We start from the raw sequence: 18478 nt of genomic DNA, 5'->3' as shown, positions 1-18478 counted from the left end.
TAATATTGTCAGAGGAGAAGATTTTCAATGAATATATTATATAAGTATATAAACAGAGTAATTGACCTCCTACCCCCAAGGCAAAGACATTTTTGCTTGATGATAATAAAGGTCAAGGTCAGAGACTTAGCAGGGTTCATCCGCTCTGAATATGTAAATGACATTACTATCCAATAATGAAGAAACATAAATTATATCATTAACACAGAAAATAATCATTAAAGTTTTTTTTTTAAAATATCAAAGTCATTTATGGGTGTGGGATTTTTCCAGGGTATGCTCACCACTGGTGAATGTTTTTACTAAGTAACAAAACATTAGCAATCTGAGTTTTCTGAGTAAATAAAAAGTTCCTTAACCAAAATATCAACCCTAAAAAAGGTCCCAGTCAAGTCAGCAGGTGATTTGAGCTTTGTCCCCTCAGCAGGGCAAGCCAAGATGAATATCAAAATAATACTGTAAATAGTTAGAAAAGATTTAAGGTTAACTAAAAACTTGAAACAAAACTCTAAATCAAATAAACATCCTACATTCTTTTGCCTGTAGTGTCAGGGTCACAGAGAGGGTGGGGCTTCAAAGCAATAACTTCAAAGGTTTCTGAGATACAATATTTTCTGAGTGTTGACAGCTTGACAGCAATGTTGCCTTTGCTGTAAGAAATTGTATAATACCTGTCAGCCATCTTTTCAATGGTTCCAGCAGCTCCTAAAATAGTCTCTACAGTGCAATTTGCTGTTGTTAGTCACAGGTGTTGACTGGTTACTGGTAACAATTGGGGTAGCTGTCATTTCTGGTTTTTGGGATGGCACATAACCAATTTTGTTATGTCCGAAGTTGGCAATACTGGACAGACAGTGTTTCCTTTTTCCACCTGTAAGAGCACATATAAAACTGCATTAATAATCTTACAATATGTCGCATCTGGTTACATTAAACATGAATAATATTTTCCATGATTAACAATAGATCTTACTTCCAATCCACATAAACAGCTATGTATACACAACATGAGGGCTTTCAGTTGATTGACCCAAATGTTTACGAGATGTCAAGGTAATAATGTATAATCTTATTTTAACTAAAATACATCTACAAATCAAAACCTTTCTTTTAAAAAAAAACTGCTGCCAGACAACAACATTACTGAATTTACTCATCTTGGATATTTTAAGGTTATGCAAGCTTAGTACACTTTTGGCATGTGTCAACCAACTTTGATTGCAAATTTTTAATTGATTATGTTGCTATTACTTGTATTACATACTTTATTTGGTTACTTTTCCACAAAAAATACAGTCATGTGGATATCTTCAAACTGTACAAAAATGACAGAAACCTTGCCCTTGGACCAGTCCTTGGAAATATTTCCACATGGTCACTATGTTCCAGAAGGAACAGACTTTCACCATCAATTTCATATTTAAAATATAAAAGTGCGAAATCTGTACCATTATAAGAACAGAACCACATCACTATTGAGCAATATTGCATGACATACTTCCTCGATGCTAAGAATAAAAGTGAAAAAGTAATTCTGAAATGCATGCATTGACTGGTTTAATAAAAAGCCCTTGCCATTGCTCTAACAATACCACTATATGACTTTAGAATCGCGTAATGTTGACTTTGATGCTAAAAATCATCAATGAGAAAAATAAATGAATTCAGATTATCTTTAAAATTCACTTGATACTGCAGCTAGTCAACTACATTTTTAACAAAAATACATGTATCACAGAAAAGATGATTTCCCTCAGTGACCCCACAGCATTTGTCCAGAGGTCATTCCAATAACCTGGTAATATTAAATTAGGAATTTAGATCATCCAAACTGGTTCTATTTTCAGTATACATTCTAGAATAAACATCTAAATACATGAAATGTGACAAGAAAAGAAGCAGTGAACTAGCACTCAAAGATAATGTACAGATACCAATCACTAACCATCTTGCACATATATAATATACATGAACCCAGACTAGTTAACTATACATGCATTTTGAACATACTGTAACAGATGAAGTTACTAGCAGTGTTCACTAGTAAAAGTTAAAGTCTTCAATAACACGTACTGACATATACTTGTATACAAACATGTAGCTGGAGTAGGTGTATAGGCCATGTGGTATTAAGTTTTATATTTCATCCATGCAATGTAAACATTATGAAAAGCTGACATCCAAGAAGATTCTTTGATTTCTTTTGAGATAATATTCCAAATAATGATTGAATACAAAACTGCATGTCACTTAAGTGAATGATAAAAATTGTATATATTGAATGATTGTAACATCTTGACATTAACCCTAATAGATACCAGTAATTTTTCACTAACTGCAAAAATAACCACCAAAAAAATGCTACTGCAAACATGGAAACAAAGAGAGATTCTTTTTTATAGTGATCAGTTAAGATGGTCAGAAATTATGTCATATAAATTTGTTCTGAATATGATAATAAATAGTATCAGGAAACAAAAGTATTTCCTGCAGTCTAATTCAACAGTTAATATAAGCAGAAACAGTTCTGACGTTCAAGCAAGTTCTGGTGATTATATCTTAGTCTAATAAATGACCCCCCCAACATGTACTGATGGACGATCTGATGTCACCTGTTTCATTAAAATGCTGCATACAAATTTGTCCAGAACACGCCAGCCTATAGTTTAGACACTTACCAGTACATGGTAACAGGCACATGTAGCCACAACAATTTCGAAATGACCGCATGACACATGGTTGTGTTATTCCACGTGGATTTACAAGTCGTCAAACATGGGAATGGGTAATAATAATATTTACGTATGCGAGAAATACCGGTAAGTGTCTTAAACATATACTGATGTGTTGCAGATAGAACTACATCAGACCAAATGTGAAATGGAACTGAAAGACTGAATTCCAAGATAGCAAACCTCTAAATTTCTGGATATATTCTTCTTGGATTCCATGTTTCCGTGGAAAACTTGAGAGTTCATCAATTCCCAACTGTCTAACACTTTCTTCGGCCATGCTGACCAAACACGCTGTAGAATAATGACCGAGTGACTCGAATACGGGATATGCAAACACAACGGGATAACTCGGGACGAATAAAATCAAATAACCTGTTAAAATTCTCTCCCCTGTATGTTGATTCGCAGCGATTTAGACCACAAAGAAGGAGGTTAGGTGTGATTTAAGGACTATATATTCACTTTTTCCGACACTCCATACATGTGATTTCTGATTTTGTTAACACAACCCAAACCTGAACTGAGTTTTCAAACCTACTGTCCACTATCAGAATCAAAATAGTTTCAAACATAACCTCCTACATAAATTTTTTGAAAGTGCTGTCCCTGGTGGGATATGTTTTACTGGAACAGCCCCGACTGACCAACCTTCTGCTACAAATGATATCATGGCTGAATATCATATTTTTAAATCTACTTTGCATTTTATTTTCTGCATAGGAAGAACTTTGACTCCAACATGTGACTCTAAATAGTGGTTATGAAAAGATACTTCCCTTGCTTTCCGTGCATGCATGATTTACTTATGAAATGTAGTTTTTTGGGGGGATAAGGGTGGAAGAATCAAGTAAAAGGATGCAATACTTACTTGTCGGCAATGCTTAACTTATTCTGGGATGGAATTGTCCTCACCCTTATGACAAGAATTCTTCCATCAGATGAACCTCTAGACTATCCGAGTTTGGAAAGAATCCATAACATAATACACCATTTGCTGCTTAAGTCCCTGGTGAAATTGCTGCAGTCCTTATTTTTTTCAGGACCAGACTAATATTGGGACTTTACAGCAGAGTAGGAGGAGGGTATCTGGCAATAAGACAGGTAAATATCATGTCATTAAAATTAGTTTTATACACACACAAACACACACATCCAGCTAAATTTTAATATCAGTAATATGACACCAGTCAGCAGAGAACAGCTGAATTTGCTGATGGCTTCAAGATCCGGCATAAACAAGGATATACCCACCCTTACTCCAAGTTACAAACTACATCAACCACTTTCTGTGCTATAACTATGGGCCCTAAAGAATAAATGCCTTTGCTCTGACGCATTTGGAATGAAGATAGAAGGAAAAAGTCATGTGATTGTCAAAACATGGGGTTGATAACATCCTCCAATAGTGAATGATTTAGATAGGTCTTCTGAGTAACAATGGCCTAGAATATATGGATTTAATCGTCATGAATGAAAGATCCCAGTTGGTCAAGGACTCTCTGTATTGGATACTGAAATGCAAGCAGAGACCTGTTTTCTTAAGCCGCCACACAGAATGCCCAACCTAGGCATAAAAGTTGATCTTGAATCATCCCCAGCAAAGGTCCAACTGTTACTAGGGATCTCTGACGTAAGCGGTACTAGTAAGACTCTCTGCTGTGCCCTTCTGTAGAAGAGTGTGTGCCTTGAGATTGTGGAACTGCATGGGGGTCCATGTAAGAGGAGGATATTCCCTGTAGGGTTTAACACCATTCTTCAGCACACGATAGGCTATACATGGCGGCCAGTATTAATGGTGAAGGAACAACCCAGTTAAGAACCACTAGCCCACGAGAAAACAGAAACCTGTATCCTGCTGTTATTTTGAGTGGACCAACCCATCATCCATTGTTTGACCAGACTTCCTAAAAGAGAACCCTAAAAGAGAACAAGTGAGCCAAAAAGAATATATGGAAGAGGAATGCATAGAAAATGAAAGGGCAAGTCACCAGAATAGCTCCCCACCAACATCTGGGGAGTACAAAAGACTCAACCTTTTCACTGTCTAGCCACCTCTTGACCCTTGCTAAACATTTGGTAAAGCTACATGATCATGGCTGAGGTAGGGGTGGGGTGGAGGCACAATAGTAACTTTGGCTGGGGGAGTCCTGGGGGAGTCTCTCAAAACAAATTCTGGGAAAGATAAAAGTAAACCTTATTTACCACCTTGTCAAATTACATGATCTTCTCCACCTCAGTCAACAGGTGGGAAGGGGTGCTAGGGAATGTAAAAGAAATGAGATGCCACCTCATCTTGCTCCAGACCACATCACTGGCCTAGTGGTTGGAGCATCTGCTTTGGATGCGGAAGGTTAAGAGTCCGAACCCTGGACTAGTCATACCTCACTAGGCACTCATCATAAAGAGGTCTGTGTTTTTGGATTGGTTGGCCTGGTGTCAGGATAATGTGACTCAGTGGTACATCATGCTACATGTCTGCGGCATGATGCCCCAGTGTTACACATCACTATAAGCTGTCACACTGCACACATTGCAGTGATATAGCTAAAACATTGTTAAAACTATGTTAAAAATAATTTTAAAAAAAACACAAACACTCATCTTACTCATTGTCTAACTCCCAGAGTCCACCACGACTGATATGTCATCATCTTGCTTCCACTATGGAGAGGCAGGACTTTGTAAGCCTCTCTCTATGATGGAGATAGTGGAGTAACTACTGCGGTAGTAGATACAGCCGTGCTGTGGGGCCTGGACACCTTGGGAGGCTGGAGAGAGTCAGTATATATGAAGGGATATGATACTTACCTGAGGCTGGAAGGAATAAAACACAGTAAGTATATATATAAGGGAGAGGATACCTACCTCAGGTTGGAAGGAATAAAACACAGTAAGTATATATATAAGGGAGAGGATACCTACCTCAGGTTGGAAGGAATAAAACACAGTAAGTATATATATAAGGAAGAGGATACCTACCTCAGGCTGGAAGGAATAAAACACAGTAAGTACATATATAAGGAAGAGGATACCTACCTCAGGTTGGAAGGAATAAAACACAGTAAGTATATATATATATAAGGAAGAGGATACCTACCTCAGGTTGGAAGGAATAAAACACAGTAAGTATATATATATAAGGGAGAGGATACCTACTTCAGGTTGGAAGGAATAAAACACAGTAAGTATATATATAAGGAAGAGGATACCTACCTCAGGTTGGAAGGAATAAAACACAGTAAGTATATATATATAAGGGAGAGGATACCTACTTCAGTTTGGAAGGAATAAAACACAGTAAGTATATATATGTAAGGGAGAGGATACCTACCTCAGGTTGGAAGGAATAAAACACAGTAAGTATATATATATAAGGGAGAGGATACCTACTTCAGTTTGGAAGGAATAAAACACAGTAAGTATATATATATATATAAGGAAGAGGATACCTACCTCAGGTTGGAAGGAATAAAACACAGTAAGTAGATATATATAAGGGAGAGGATACCTAAATCAGTTTGGAAGGAATAAAACACAGTAAGTATATATGAAGAGAGATGATACTTACCTGAAATAAGTATAAACTAAAATACAGCTCACCCACACACCATGAGTGTGTAACCAGGCACTGATGGGATCGTAAAGAACAAGTGGAAAACTCGCAACAGAACTCAATATTTTACAAAACAGAAATATGGACAAAGATAATAGCCTCTGAAAGATTCCAGATGTCATATTAATGTGGCTGAAGCAAAATTTAACATGAGCTGAAGGCATATTTCTCAAAGCAACCTTGCAAACATGCAATTGTGTCCTAGAAAAAGATGAGGACTTATAGGTTACTACATTTGTATGGGAAAATATGAACAAGTTTTTTGGGTGGAATACTGCATTGACCCTGAACATGTTTTTGAAGTAACTTGTGTTGATTGTGTAAAATTTTTAGGTTACTGCATTTGTATGGGAAAATATGAATGAGTTTTTCGAATGGAAATACTGTATGACCTTGCGACTGCAGTATATCCATCCGACAAAACAAGTTCATATTTTCCCATACAAATGCAGTAACCTTTTTATTATATGCTCATTTTCTTATTCTACCTAAGGCGTAACTATATAAACAAAATACACAAGAAACAACGTAAATGAATGAATGCCGTATTCCAAACTAAATACAAAAGCATAGATTCATCATTACACAACATTATTAATGCGCACATAACTCCGCCCAGATAAATTTGAACTTGTCGCGCGCTAGACATAAGTTTCGTAAGAAAATGGCATTTTTTTCTACTTAAAATTGAAATTTGGAGTCATATTATGTATGAATGCACACTGCAACAAGTTTTCCATTTGATCTGGAATGAACAGATTTTTGTATTTTTGTCGATTCTACGAAATTTTGTGATTATGGACTGGATTCATCTGTGCAAATTGCACATGAAATACATTGGATTGAAACAGCGTGGGAGAAGCGTGTTTACATTTGCAAGTGTGTTTGTTCTGTCATTAACTATTTGAAATCATAATGTGGGAAAAATATGAAGTGTTTCAATTACAATTATCAAACAGACGCTATTGAATTTAAGGTTTATTTCATTTTGAGCGCAGTAAGGAGGATGTAATTGCACTTGGGATATGGTCGAAATTACAGTACAATTTTGAAATGTGTAATCAAACTTGAGAACTCATGACATGGCTCATGTAATTCAGATTTGCATAACTAAGAAAGTACATTTTGAGGAAATTCAGAAAGTAAAACTGTAAGTACATTTTTTTGCCATTCTTATTACCAGCTAAAGGAGACAGTTTATGCCTTTATAGCTTGCATGTTATTTGTACATACCAAGCAATTTTATGAAATCTGGCATCTACCACCAAAATCCAAAACAATGTATCAAATAAGTTAACGCAGAATGTAGCAAAGCAGCTGGTATGTGGCAGTCCACGAAATATCTGCTTTAGTTCATTCAGAAACAAACTTAATCAACCAAAACATAAAGCATAAGCTACATGAGTATGTGATTTGTTTACAAAGTAGTTCATAATACCCTATTGGGCACACATGTCATGCGTGTGAGTGTAATATGAAGGTGTGCAATATCGTAAAATACTGAAAGATTCTGACAATGTCAAGTTAACAGAGAAAAAAATGAGCATATAATAATATGGAGTATGTGCCAGGGACTTTTGGGAGTAGAATGAGCCTGTGTCATGTTCTGGACTCTATACAGAACTATCTTTGGAGGTTCATCTGTGGGAGGATTAAGTGCAATGAATAATAATGTAACTCATTTTAGATCTTAATATAAACTTCCATATTAAGTCAAATTAGAAATAACACCTGTACTGTGGCAACAAGCTCTATCGGATGCAAGACCACCTCAATAATATGTGTGGATGTTGCTGATAACCAAAATCATCTGAGATGCTGATGATACAAGCTTACATACCACGTTTGATCAAAATCGGATAAGAAATATGGTCTCAAAAGTGTTCTCAAAATCAGCCAATCATATGCATGATCATCTCATTTAAATGTTTTGAAATCATTAAGAACCAAATTTATCCAAGATCTTGATGCTAGCTTATAAACCAAGTCGGATCAAATCTGATCAGAAATGTGTCCTCTATTGTATTCACAAGCTCAGTTAATCAGATAGAAGCAAGATCATCTTTTGAATATGTATTGATATCACTTATCAAGCTTACCAGTGATCTTGATGATATAAGCTTACAGCCACTTATTAGAAATGAAGCCTGTATAGCTAACTAACAAAGACTGATGGATGGAAGTTGACAGATGATGGAGAGCCACACTATGAGTTCACTTGGCCTTTGTCCAGGTGAGCTAAAAGCTGATAATACAACGAAGTAAAAGAAAACAACTATTGGTTCAGTACTTACTTGGGTCCATACATCATGGTTAAACTGCTGTAGTAGCCACTAGTGAATGACATTAGAGAACCACCGATAATGTAAGCATAGTCACTACTAATGATGACAGGTAGTGACCGCTTTGCTGGGTTGTAATTACACAGAATGAAGAAAGGAATAAAAAGAACTCGCAGAAGAACTGGAATCCACACATATTTTGGACCTGGCTGTAAGAGACGAAAAAAATCAGAAATAATAACTGTAACAATGAAATGAGCTAAAGGAAGAAATGAACACTATGCACCTCTCTGAGTATAAATAATGCACAATTATGAGTATAAACAATGCACAATTCTGAGCATAAACAATGCACAATTCTGAGCCACAGAGTAAACTTATAGGTATTCTAAACAAAACAGAAAAAGAAATATATCTTATACAGTAGTCAGATCATTGATTACTATTAGTCTGGCAAAGTTTTGTCCATAATTAATGTCACGTGACAGTAGTGAATCCTGTTACAACTGACAGCTGAATAATTTTTTTTGGGTACATTAACAGTTTTCAAGCACCTCAAAGAATGCATGTGGCTGTTTCTACTAGAGATAATCCTCCACCATCCTCCTCCCTTCCGTGTCAACCATAGTTTGCATAGACTGGCATAAACAGAAAAAAGGGAAACTACTCTTACACTATTCTTACACAGCAGTCACCTTTTTAAGAATATTCTCAAATTTATGAGTGGAATTGAAGAGATGATAATAAAAATGACATAAACAGCTATATATTGCTTTTTTTATTTTATATATTTTGGTACCAAAAAGCATAATCCATATATAGTCTAGCATAATACATAATTTGGTGGGGAAAAAAGTGTAATGATTTGCGCCAAAAGCATAATGGTTGGCATGTATGCTCAACACATTTAAGGATTTGCCAGATTTGTTGAAATGATGTACATTATGCCAAGAGATGGCTGTTCATGTATGCTTACTTTTAAAGGGAAAAATTTGTTCCTGTACTTGCATTGGTAAAGATGGTCTTATATTAAATAAAACGGCTAACAATGTTAGATTAGAAAGAAAGAAAAAAAAAAACAAGAGGTCAAAGTGGACCTGAGATCACTCAGTTGGCTGACATCTACATAACAGCTAATGGAAAGAGCAGTTGACTAATATACCTAGTCGTAGGATACTGTTCATTGACGTTTCTTCCAATGCTGTTGATTGCATATGTTATGAAAGCAATTGTTCCAAAGTTTCTCCAGTTAGTTTTTTCATCCATATCTGATGGCAAAACAGCTTCACTTGTTAAAGGCCTCTATGTCATTACCTACATTATATACATAACTTGCATGCTGCAATATTGTGAAAATACAATATTTGAAACTATCTGACACATAACAACTCTGCAATGTTATGATCAGGGGTCATGCTACAAGGCGAAGTGGGTGACTAAGTCGCCTAAAAAATGTAAACTTTGCATTGTTCTGTTAGGAAAGCAAAAACAACCATGATTTTTTAGAGGTACATCGACTGATGCCCTTAGCCAGGTTAGTATCTAGTGTTGTGTTGTAGCAAAATGGATTCATCAAGCCATCAGTAGCTAGTGATGTGTTGTAGCAAAATGGATTCATCAAGCCATCAGTAGCTAGTGTTGTGTTGTAGCAAAATGGATTCATCAAGCCATCAGTAGCTGTGTTGTGTTGTAGCAAAATGGATTCATCAAGCCATCAGTAGCTAGTGTTGTGTTGTAGCAAAATGGATTCATCAAGCCATCAGTAGCTATTATTGATATCAATTACACTGACACTCTTGCACAATCACTTGCATGTGTTTTGATAGCTGATTGATCGTTAACCCTTTCCCGAATAAGTTATAAACTATCACTGCCCAATTTCCATGTTATCCTTTAATGATAAAAACATACAAACTTGAGTTACGAAACTGTAACAATAGTATGTAAACAGCAATTTGTGTTTTAAGAACTGAATTGGTGATCTAGATATTTTAACTGCCTCTTGTACACTATTTAGTCAAACAATTAGTTTGAAACTGTTAGTGAACCTGTAAGGCGGAAATAATGGCTGACATTGCTGTGTCTGGGAAGTACCAGTCTATTAGGTTGTTTGTTTTCATAAACCACTTAGCAAATATATTCAGAATAACATACAATTCATAGAAAGCAAACCCTAGGTATTATGTTATTAAAGATTCAGCTTTAAAATGCAGTTATGTAGATCATAAACGTATGGGACAATGCTAAATTGTGGATGTCACACGTATTTGTGAAAATAATGAGAGAGAAAAGCAGCAAAGCAGATACTATTTAACCAATGGCTAAAATTACAAGTACGCAGACATATAAAACCATAAATTTGCAATCCTATCAACAGACTGTTGCAATGCAGCTATATAAAGTGAGTAGCTACATTGCAAAAAACCCTTTCTTCTAAAAGCAGCAGATTGTTGTTGTTGTTGTTGTAGGGCTTAACGCCATTTTTCAGCACACGATAGGCTATACATGGCGGCCAGTATTAATGGTGGAGGAAGAACCCGGAAAACCCCCGGAAAGAACCACCGACCCATGAGAAGCTATTGACAAGCTTTCTCACATACCCACATTAGCCGAATCCGAGACTCGAACCGCCGCAGACAGAGGTGAGATGGCAGTGATCCGTAACGGAGAGTGCTTTAGACCACTCGGGGCCCCAAAACAGATGAACTCACATGTTTGTGACAATTCAGTTGAAAAGTTCACATACCAACTATAAAGGAGTCATGTCTGTAATTTTATGCATTTCAGCATGTTATGTATGGATAGTTACAGTAATGTTTTATCGGCAACTACGATATTAGGATGAACAGTATGATCTGAAGACATTTGCCCTCATGTACACGGCACAGAGCTTATTTCAAATGCATTTAGAAATCTTTCTAAGTACTATTTTAGAAGTAGAAAGAAATCGATAAGGGCACTTGATTAAGCATTTTTACTTATTTGCAATTACAATAATGTAATGTGGTTACTCAACTGAATTTTGATATAATGTAGTTTCCATTATTCTCTTTTAACATCATATGGCCAAAACAACTTAGAAAATTTTCTACTTGAAAATAATGTATTGCTTAAATCCAATGTTAAATGCAAATATGAATACTGGAAAATAGAGGGCATGTTTCAAATAATAGAACAACACACACACACACTATATATATATATATATATATATATATATTGCATTTCTTGCTTTGCTTCCACTTTTCCTTGTTGAGCTCTCACGTCTTCCTGTTCTGTCCAAAAGGAGAAGTCGCTTCTCCCTAAAATTCAAGTCCAGCTTGACCCCTGTATGATGCCCAGTTTTATAACCAAACTGGCTGAAATCTAACTGATACAGTGTGACCCCACTATAAAACACTGATTGGGATCCAGAAAACCCAACCTTTTAGAGACAGAACCATGTTATAGCCAACAAAGTCAGCTGAAGAAAATGAAGCATCTACCAAAAGAAATGGATGGGGTGGGTGGAAGGTGGGTGAGGGTGTTCATAAAAGTGGGCACAAAACAACATGCTTCTGATTACATGAAGACAAAACTAGTCTGAAATAATACATTTGCATATTGACACCTTACAGTTGTGTAGTACAGTCCATAAAGCATTAAGTACTGCACATGTATGTGAAAAATCCATACATTTGAGTACTAATCAAATGTTTTAAAATTTATGTATCTGTCGCATCTTGTTAGATAACAAAACTAAAATAAAAAATGGTAGTCCTTGTTTGATCTATATCTCATTGTCAATAAACACATTTCACTAAACAATGTACTATGATATTGTTGCCAATAGCACATGGCTATAGCTGTTTACATGCTACATGTACTTAAACTGGCCTTGATTTTGGTCAGCTGGAGACAGCTATCATCTTGCCAAAGCTACCCAGGGGATGAATCTATTCATAGGGAAATAAAAATATGATCAAATTAAAAACTAACTTGACAGCCGATATCTATGGTTTTAAAAGACTGGATATTTACTTCGCGTTTTATGATGCCATCTGTAGCGTTCATGAGTAAAAACGTTTTTCCTGCACACAAAAAAACGTAAAGGCACTGTAAACATCTTCAAGTCACTGACTTCCTTTGAAGAGAGCTGCTTTATTGTATAATGAAGATAGTAGTCAGCTTGCTTTGATGAAGGATGTATGTGTTACTGAAATCACAGCTATAGAACAAATCTGGATGATCAAAACAAATGCCCATTTGTTATTCTGGCGGCAACATCAAATAACTCTAGATCATTGAGACTGAATTAATATTTTTTGCTTAGTATTTATACAGATTGATTGGTGCTTCAAAGGTCATCAGTTTTCTTTGAAGTTGCAACAAAACTATCTTTTTCTGGGTACATCTAAAAAATTTTTGTTGTTGTTTGATTGCTGTTACTGCCTTCAAAGATTGGTCAATTTTAGTTTGTCCAGCAGCAGGACTTTTTGAGTGGATCACAGCATACAGCAGGGCAGATGTCAGCATAAGCAGATTATGACATAACAATTCACTGTTAAGATGCTTTGTCAATATGAATGAAGGATTTGCTCACATAACAATATATAGATTCCACTGCATTTTTATAAGTTGGCAGATTCATTTATGGTGTATCCAATTTTCTCCCCATCAAACCCAAGATTATATATACAAGTTTAAACAGTCAATAATGCTGGCACAAAAATAACTATGCCCAATGAAATCCCTGAATAAACCTTTTACTTTGAAGAACACAAAATATTTTGTGCACGAGATATAGATGTACATGAAATTTCAGGAGCCACATCATGATCCTCTTTTATTAGAATTCATACATGCTCTCCGGATTCAGCCAATGTGGGTATGTGAGAAAGCTTGCCAGTAGCTTCTCGTGGGTCGGTGGTTCTTTCTGGGGTTTTCTCGGTTTCTTCCTCCACCATTAATACTGGCTGCCATGCATAGCCTATCGTGTGCTGAAAAATGGCATTAAACTCTACAACAACATCATACACGCTCTCGTTCCCAAAAATATAGTAAACTTTTTAAAAATATTTTTCCTACTTCAGAGAAGAAATTTTTGTTTCATGTACAAGAAAAATACATGTATATGAAATGTCAGGTGCCATGACACAATTGTCATACTTTATCTCTTAAGAATATTTTTTTTTTTTATGTGCAAGAAAAATACATTCATATCAAATTTTGGGAGCCACACCATGATTGTGTTATATCCGAACTTGTGTTATAACAAAGCATGCTATAGCGAGGTCACACTGTATGCCACCTTATGAATCTAACAACATAATCATGGAATGTACTACAGAAATACACAAAATTTAGGGCAAAGAAGCACGCTGCTAGAGTAAATATTTGCCATAACTCATTCCATGGGGAAATGACATTCATGATCACTTAATTGACTTGTTCGCAGAATCATGTTTACCTATTAACCGTCATTCAAGAACCACTACTTCTAATTAGCAGGCTAGTCCCACGTTTATTTTTATTTATACACAACATCAAACTTACAAACCTCACTCAACATCCAACCTATGCTTGAATGAACTGAATTAAAACATTCTGAAGCTTTTCAGTGATTGAGATAACAAGCCTAATAAATGAATAGACCTCTGACATGCTGAATCCTTGCTGAAAATGACAACGTAAAAAGCAACTCAAAATCAAAGCAGTTAGCTACTGTAAACACCATGCAGTTAAAAATATTCAAAACCAAAGGCACATTTTTTTTTTAAGGAATGACTGTGCAGCCGTTTATTCTCAAGTGAGTGTATATACATGTGCATTTGTATAAAAATAAGTTCCTTTGTATGAGGGCCTCATGGTAGATTAGTTATTTAGCTAATTGTCTTACCTTTTTAAATAAAGTAGTTTTTATTATTATTATTATTATTATTGAAAACTGAATTTTCAAACCTTCTCATTTTTCCTTACTGACCAATCTTAGCAACATTATTCATCACAACAATGTTAACAAGCAAGACATATAAATACCAAGATAAAAAAGTAAAACTTACAAATTTAACAAACTCTGACACCAAGTTCCCAATAAAAGCAAACAGGTTGAAATTCAAGAAGCAGAACAGCGTCACAAAATATTCAGCTGAAAATATAAAAATCATAGGATATCGTGAATTTACTATTTTTAATGCGGTAACAACTGTCATGTGTTTTGTCACTGCTGCAATCTTAATGACTCAATGAACAGTGATTCATCAGTGGAAACAGGATCCTTCCCCAGTCCATGAAAGTGAATCTTAATGACTCAATGAACAGTGATTTTTTCAGTGGAATCAGGATCCTTACCCAGTCCATTAAATGAGTTACTAACAAAATTATCTCCCCTACACCAACTTACAAAAAACTGACACAATTCTCAGTAACTAATCACCTTGGTTGCATTCCTGAATACTGGACTACATGTAAAATCAATGATCTGAAGATCATTATAGCTGCTATGTTAAGACATGTAAATGATGTTTATTGTTTATCATGTAAACATTTATAAATATTCAAATGCAACATACAAAACATGACTTATGATGACTAACAATTCTGGAATACTGGTCACATCAAAATGCCTGACAAAACAAAAGATGCGATATTAAGTATGGAAATATTTCTGCGGCAAAAATAGGCAGGTGAAATGCAGCTGGAGTTAACCAAGTTGATAGGAGTGGTACAATGTCAAATCATCTAAAGCAAAGACACAGCACATGGCCATTGAAACGGGTTCAGAAAAGATCCTCAATTATAACTGAGAAAACTGTGCTTTCTTGACTGTTGTGTCCACATTACATTTATCATGGATTATGATTGGCTACTCAATCTGGTCAGTGTGAATATTGGGGCAAGAGATTAAGTGCCAACAACAAGTAGTGGATGTCCACTCAGTCTGGTGGATTTTCCCCAAGTATACAGGAAATACACTCAATCTAGTGCAGGTCTGTCAGATATTTTATTGTAGCCATAGTGGGTTTTATGATTCTATTGTATTTAAGCTGCAAGTTTACACACTAAACAAAATGATGGTAGAAATCTAGAAATTTTAAACCTATTCATGACATGTGCCAATTCCATATAGGTCTCTACTTATACAATGGTAACATTTCTTGTGAAATTTATTAGTGGCCTAGCTGGGGATATATAAACAGAAGAATGTGTGTAATGCAGAAATGTACTTTTCTTGGATATCTTCCCACCCATGTCCATTAAAGAGCATACATCGGTGACTTTTCCTAGCTACAACATACATCTCTGTTGATTGTCGACGTGTACACATACATGTTAACATATACAGATGTACAAATATACTAACTGTTCTGCATCAAGCGGTAACTTCGATTTTCTTTCTTGATAACTGATACTTGATAAAAGTGCTTTGTTTTGTGGTTAACAATTATTTGTAAGTTTCCATTTTATTTCATACTAACTCCAAGATCCAACTCAAAAAGAGATTATAAACACTGTACTACTGTACATGTATGATCAAGAACATGACACGTCATTAATTCTTTCCAAAGTTTATTCCACAAAAATAATGTGGTATCAAAGAGATACATGAGATTTGCTATTTATTCTACTACCTTTACCCGTAAACTCGGAATTGTTCAAAAGAGAGTATGTCAATTTCTTTAAATGTGTGCAATTGTGTATGGTGCATTGACAGTTGTGCTCTATCAGTGACCATTCAGTAATGAACAAAATGATTTCAATAAAAATATTATTTTTACCTGTCATCACTTTGTAAAAAAAATCTACATGTACCACCAGGCACTGGGTGAGGAGTGAATTTAACTTAAATTTAGAAAAAAAGTGTAATATTCCCCATTCCTTTCTAAAAATCATAACAAGTGCATTTGTTGCATGCCATATGCTGGGGGGGGGGGGTAAAAAACATATTTAATGTGATTTTTTTAAATTTTATTTTACCAAGGAGGGAAAAAACTGCTAGGGTTGGCAATGAAAAATAGAGATGGTTGGCTGACTGGAAACACTTTTTTTTTGTTTGGCCTGATAAAGCAAACAGTATATGTTGTTGTTATTGTTGTTATAGGGTTTAACGCCATTTTCAGCACAAGATAGGCTATACATGGCGGCCAGTATTAATGGTGGAGGAAGAACCCGGGAAAACCCTGGAAAGAACCACCGACCCACGAGAAGCTACTGGCAAGCTTTCTCACATATCCACATTTGCCGAGCCCGAGACTTGAACCCACGCAGACAGAGGTGAGATGGCAGTGATCCGTGACGGAGAGCGCTTTAGACCACTCTGCCACTCGGGGCCCCGCAAACAGTATAAAGTCCTAAATTACTTAAATTAGGACAGTTCCTAGCAGCTACTGGCCAATGTCACACTTTAATGTTTCAATATAAACCTTTACAGTTGAATGAAAATCTTTCTTACTGTCACAAAACCTAACACTACAAAACTATGAAGACATCAGCTTGTGAAAATTGAAGAAAGAAAACTGAAGAGACAGAAAATGCATAAATTCTGATATTATTGAGTAAAACAGTTTCTAGCTTTATATAAAGCAAACTATATTTAATATTTTATTTTTTTCTTTAGTGGGGACTAAGCATTTAAATGCAAAAACAAGTTGTAATGGTCCTAATTCATAGCTACAATTTTTTAAAATTTTTTTCTAACTGAACACTAAATCTTACCACACTCCCACTTCCAGCTGCACCTGGAGTAGAAGTTAAATTACTTACATCAGAATTCACGCACATCATTGGAGTTGCTATGAAAACATAAAGGGCTTCTTTTTAATGAAGCTACTTAAGCTGGGATTACATCCTGTAATACAAGGACTCAAATGATGTGAATCAAAAAGAAGTAGGTAACAGCAGCCAGGTGTTGAGCTTCTATTTTTTTTTAGCACTTATGTTTCAGAAGAAGCATTAACTTCTGAAGGAAGCTTTTTTGTTGTCTGTGGAAAAACAAATTTTGGACTTGTAATACAGACTGAGAAATGTAAACAAAGTCTAGTTGTGATATTTCCAACCAATACTGGTTTATAGCAGTATACAAAATACACCATAAGATTTTTATTTCCCCCATTAATCTTTTAATAAAGTGCGTATAAGGCCAAACAAAATAATGTGTTTCTGATTGCACGTTTTCAAATTAGGGTAGGCAGGTCAGTGTTTTTTTTTCATAAAAAAGGTTAAATACATTTAATGTGATTTTTTTTTATATCATGGAGATAAAAAGTGCTAGGGTCAGCAACGATAAATAGTCGGCCAATTGGAGACATATTTTAGGTCTGTTCTAATACGCATAAAGCTATGATGTTTAAAAAGATATATTACACTACTAGCTTTCTTTTTTGTTAAAAAATATGTTTTTAAAAAATAATAAAATGATTTTTAATCTATGCAAAAATCAGAGAGAGAGAGAGTTTATGATATTAACTTTTGATCAACTTTACCTGTGACTTTTACTGCCAACATGGAAAGAGGTTTTGATAATTAGAGAGTATGCATTTTTTAAATGTCCTGCAATTATCTTCATTTTGGAATTTATCCAAAGTTTTGAAACAAAATCCCGCTTTTTATTCAGACTAAGTAAATATTAACATAAATGAACTCAAAGCTTAGTAAATTCAATAGACTGAGAGTCGAATGAGTGACCATTACTGCAATAATCAAAGTGAACCTGGTGACAATATTTGTGACAAGCTTATAATTACATGAAAAGTTCAAAATAAAAAGGACATAATTGGAATTTACAAACTCTGATCCATCTCCAGTTCCTAATAGAAAATAACTTGAATACCTGTTTAAAGCCATTAAAAGTTACAATTATATTTCATCTG

The 18478-nt window shown here is 35.3% G+C and overlaps 1 protein-coding gene across 1 annotated transcript in view; it reads right to left on the bottom strand.

Moving 5' to 3' along the window:
* LOC149794750 (equilibrative nucleoside transporter 1-like) overlaps positions 1 to 18478 on the bottom strand; it is a 98291-nt gene that overhangs the window by 13890 nt on the left and 65923 nt on the right. Inside the window, exons 13-14 of the mRNA XM_089964377.1 lie at positions 14672 to 14757; positions 8643 to 8839 (exon numbers count right to left, since the gene is read on the bottom strand). Coding sequence (XP_089820503.1) covers positions 8643 to 8839; positions 14672 to 14757 — 283 coding nt within the window. The remainder of the gene's footprint in view (positions 1 to 8642; positions 8840 to 14671; positions 14758 to 18478) is intronic.

The sequence above is a fragment of the Sinohyriopsis cumingii genome, chromosome 7, assembly GCF_028554795.1.
Source record: "Sinohyriopsis cumingii isolate HCF-2022 chromosome 7, ASM2855479v2, whole genome shotgun sequence".
Classification (NCBI taxonomy): Eukaryota; Metazoa; Mollusca; class Bivalvia; order Unionida; family Unionidae; genus Sinohyriopsis; species Sinohyriopsis cumingii.
Note: the sequence above shows the minus strand (reverse complement) of the source record. Positions and strands in the feature narration are given on the sequence as shown.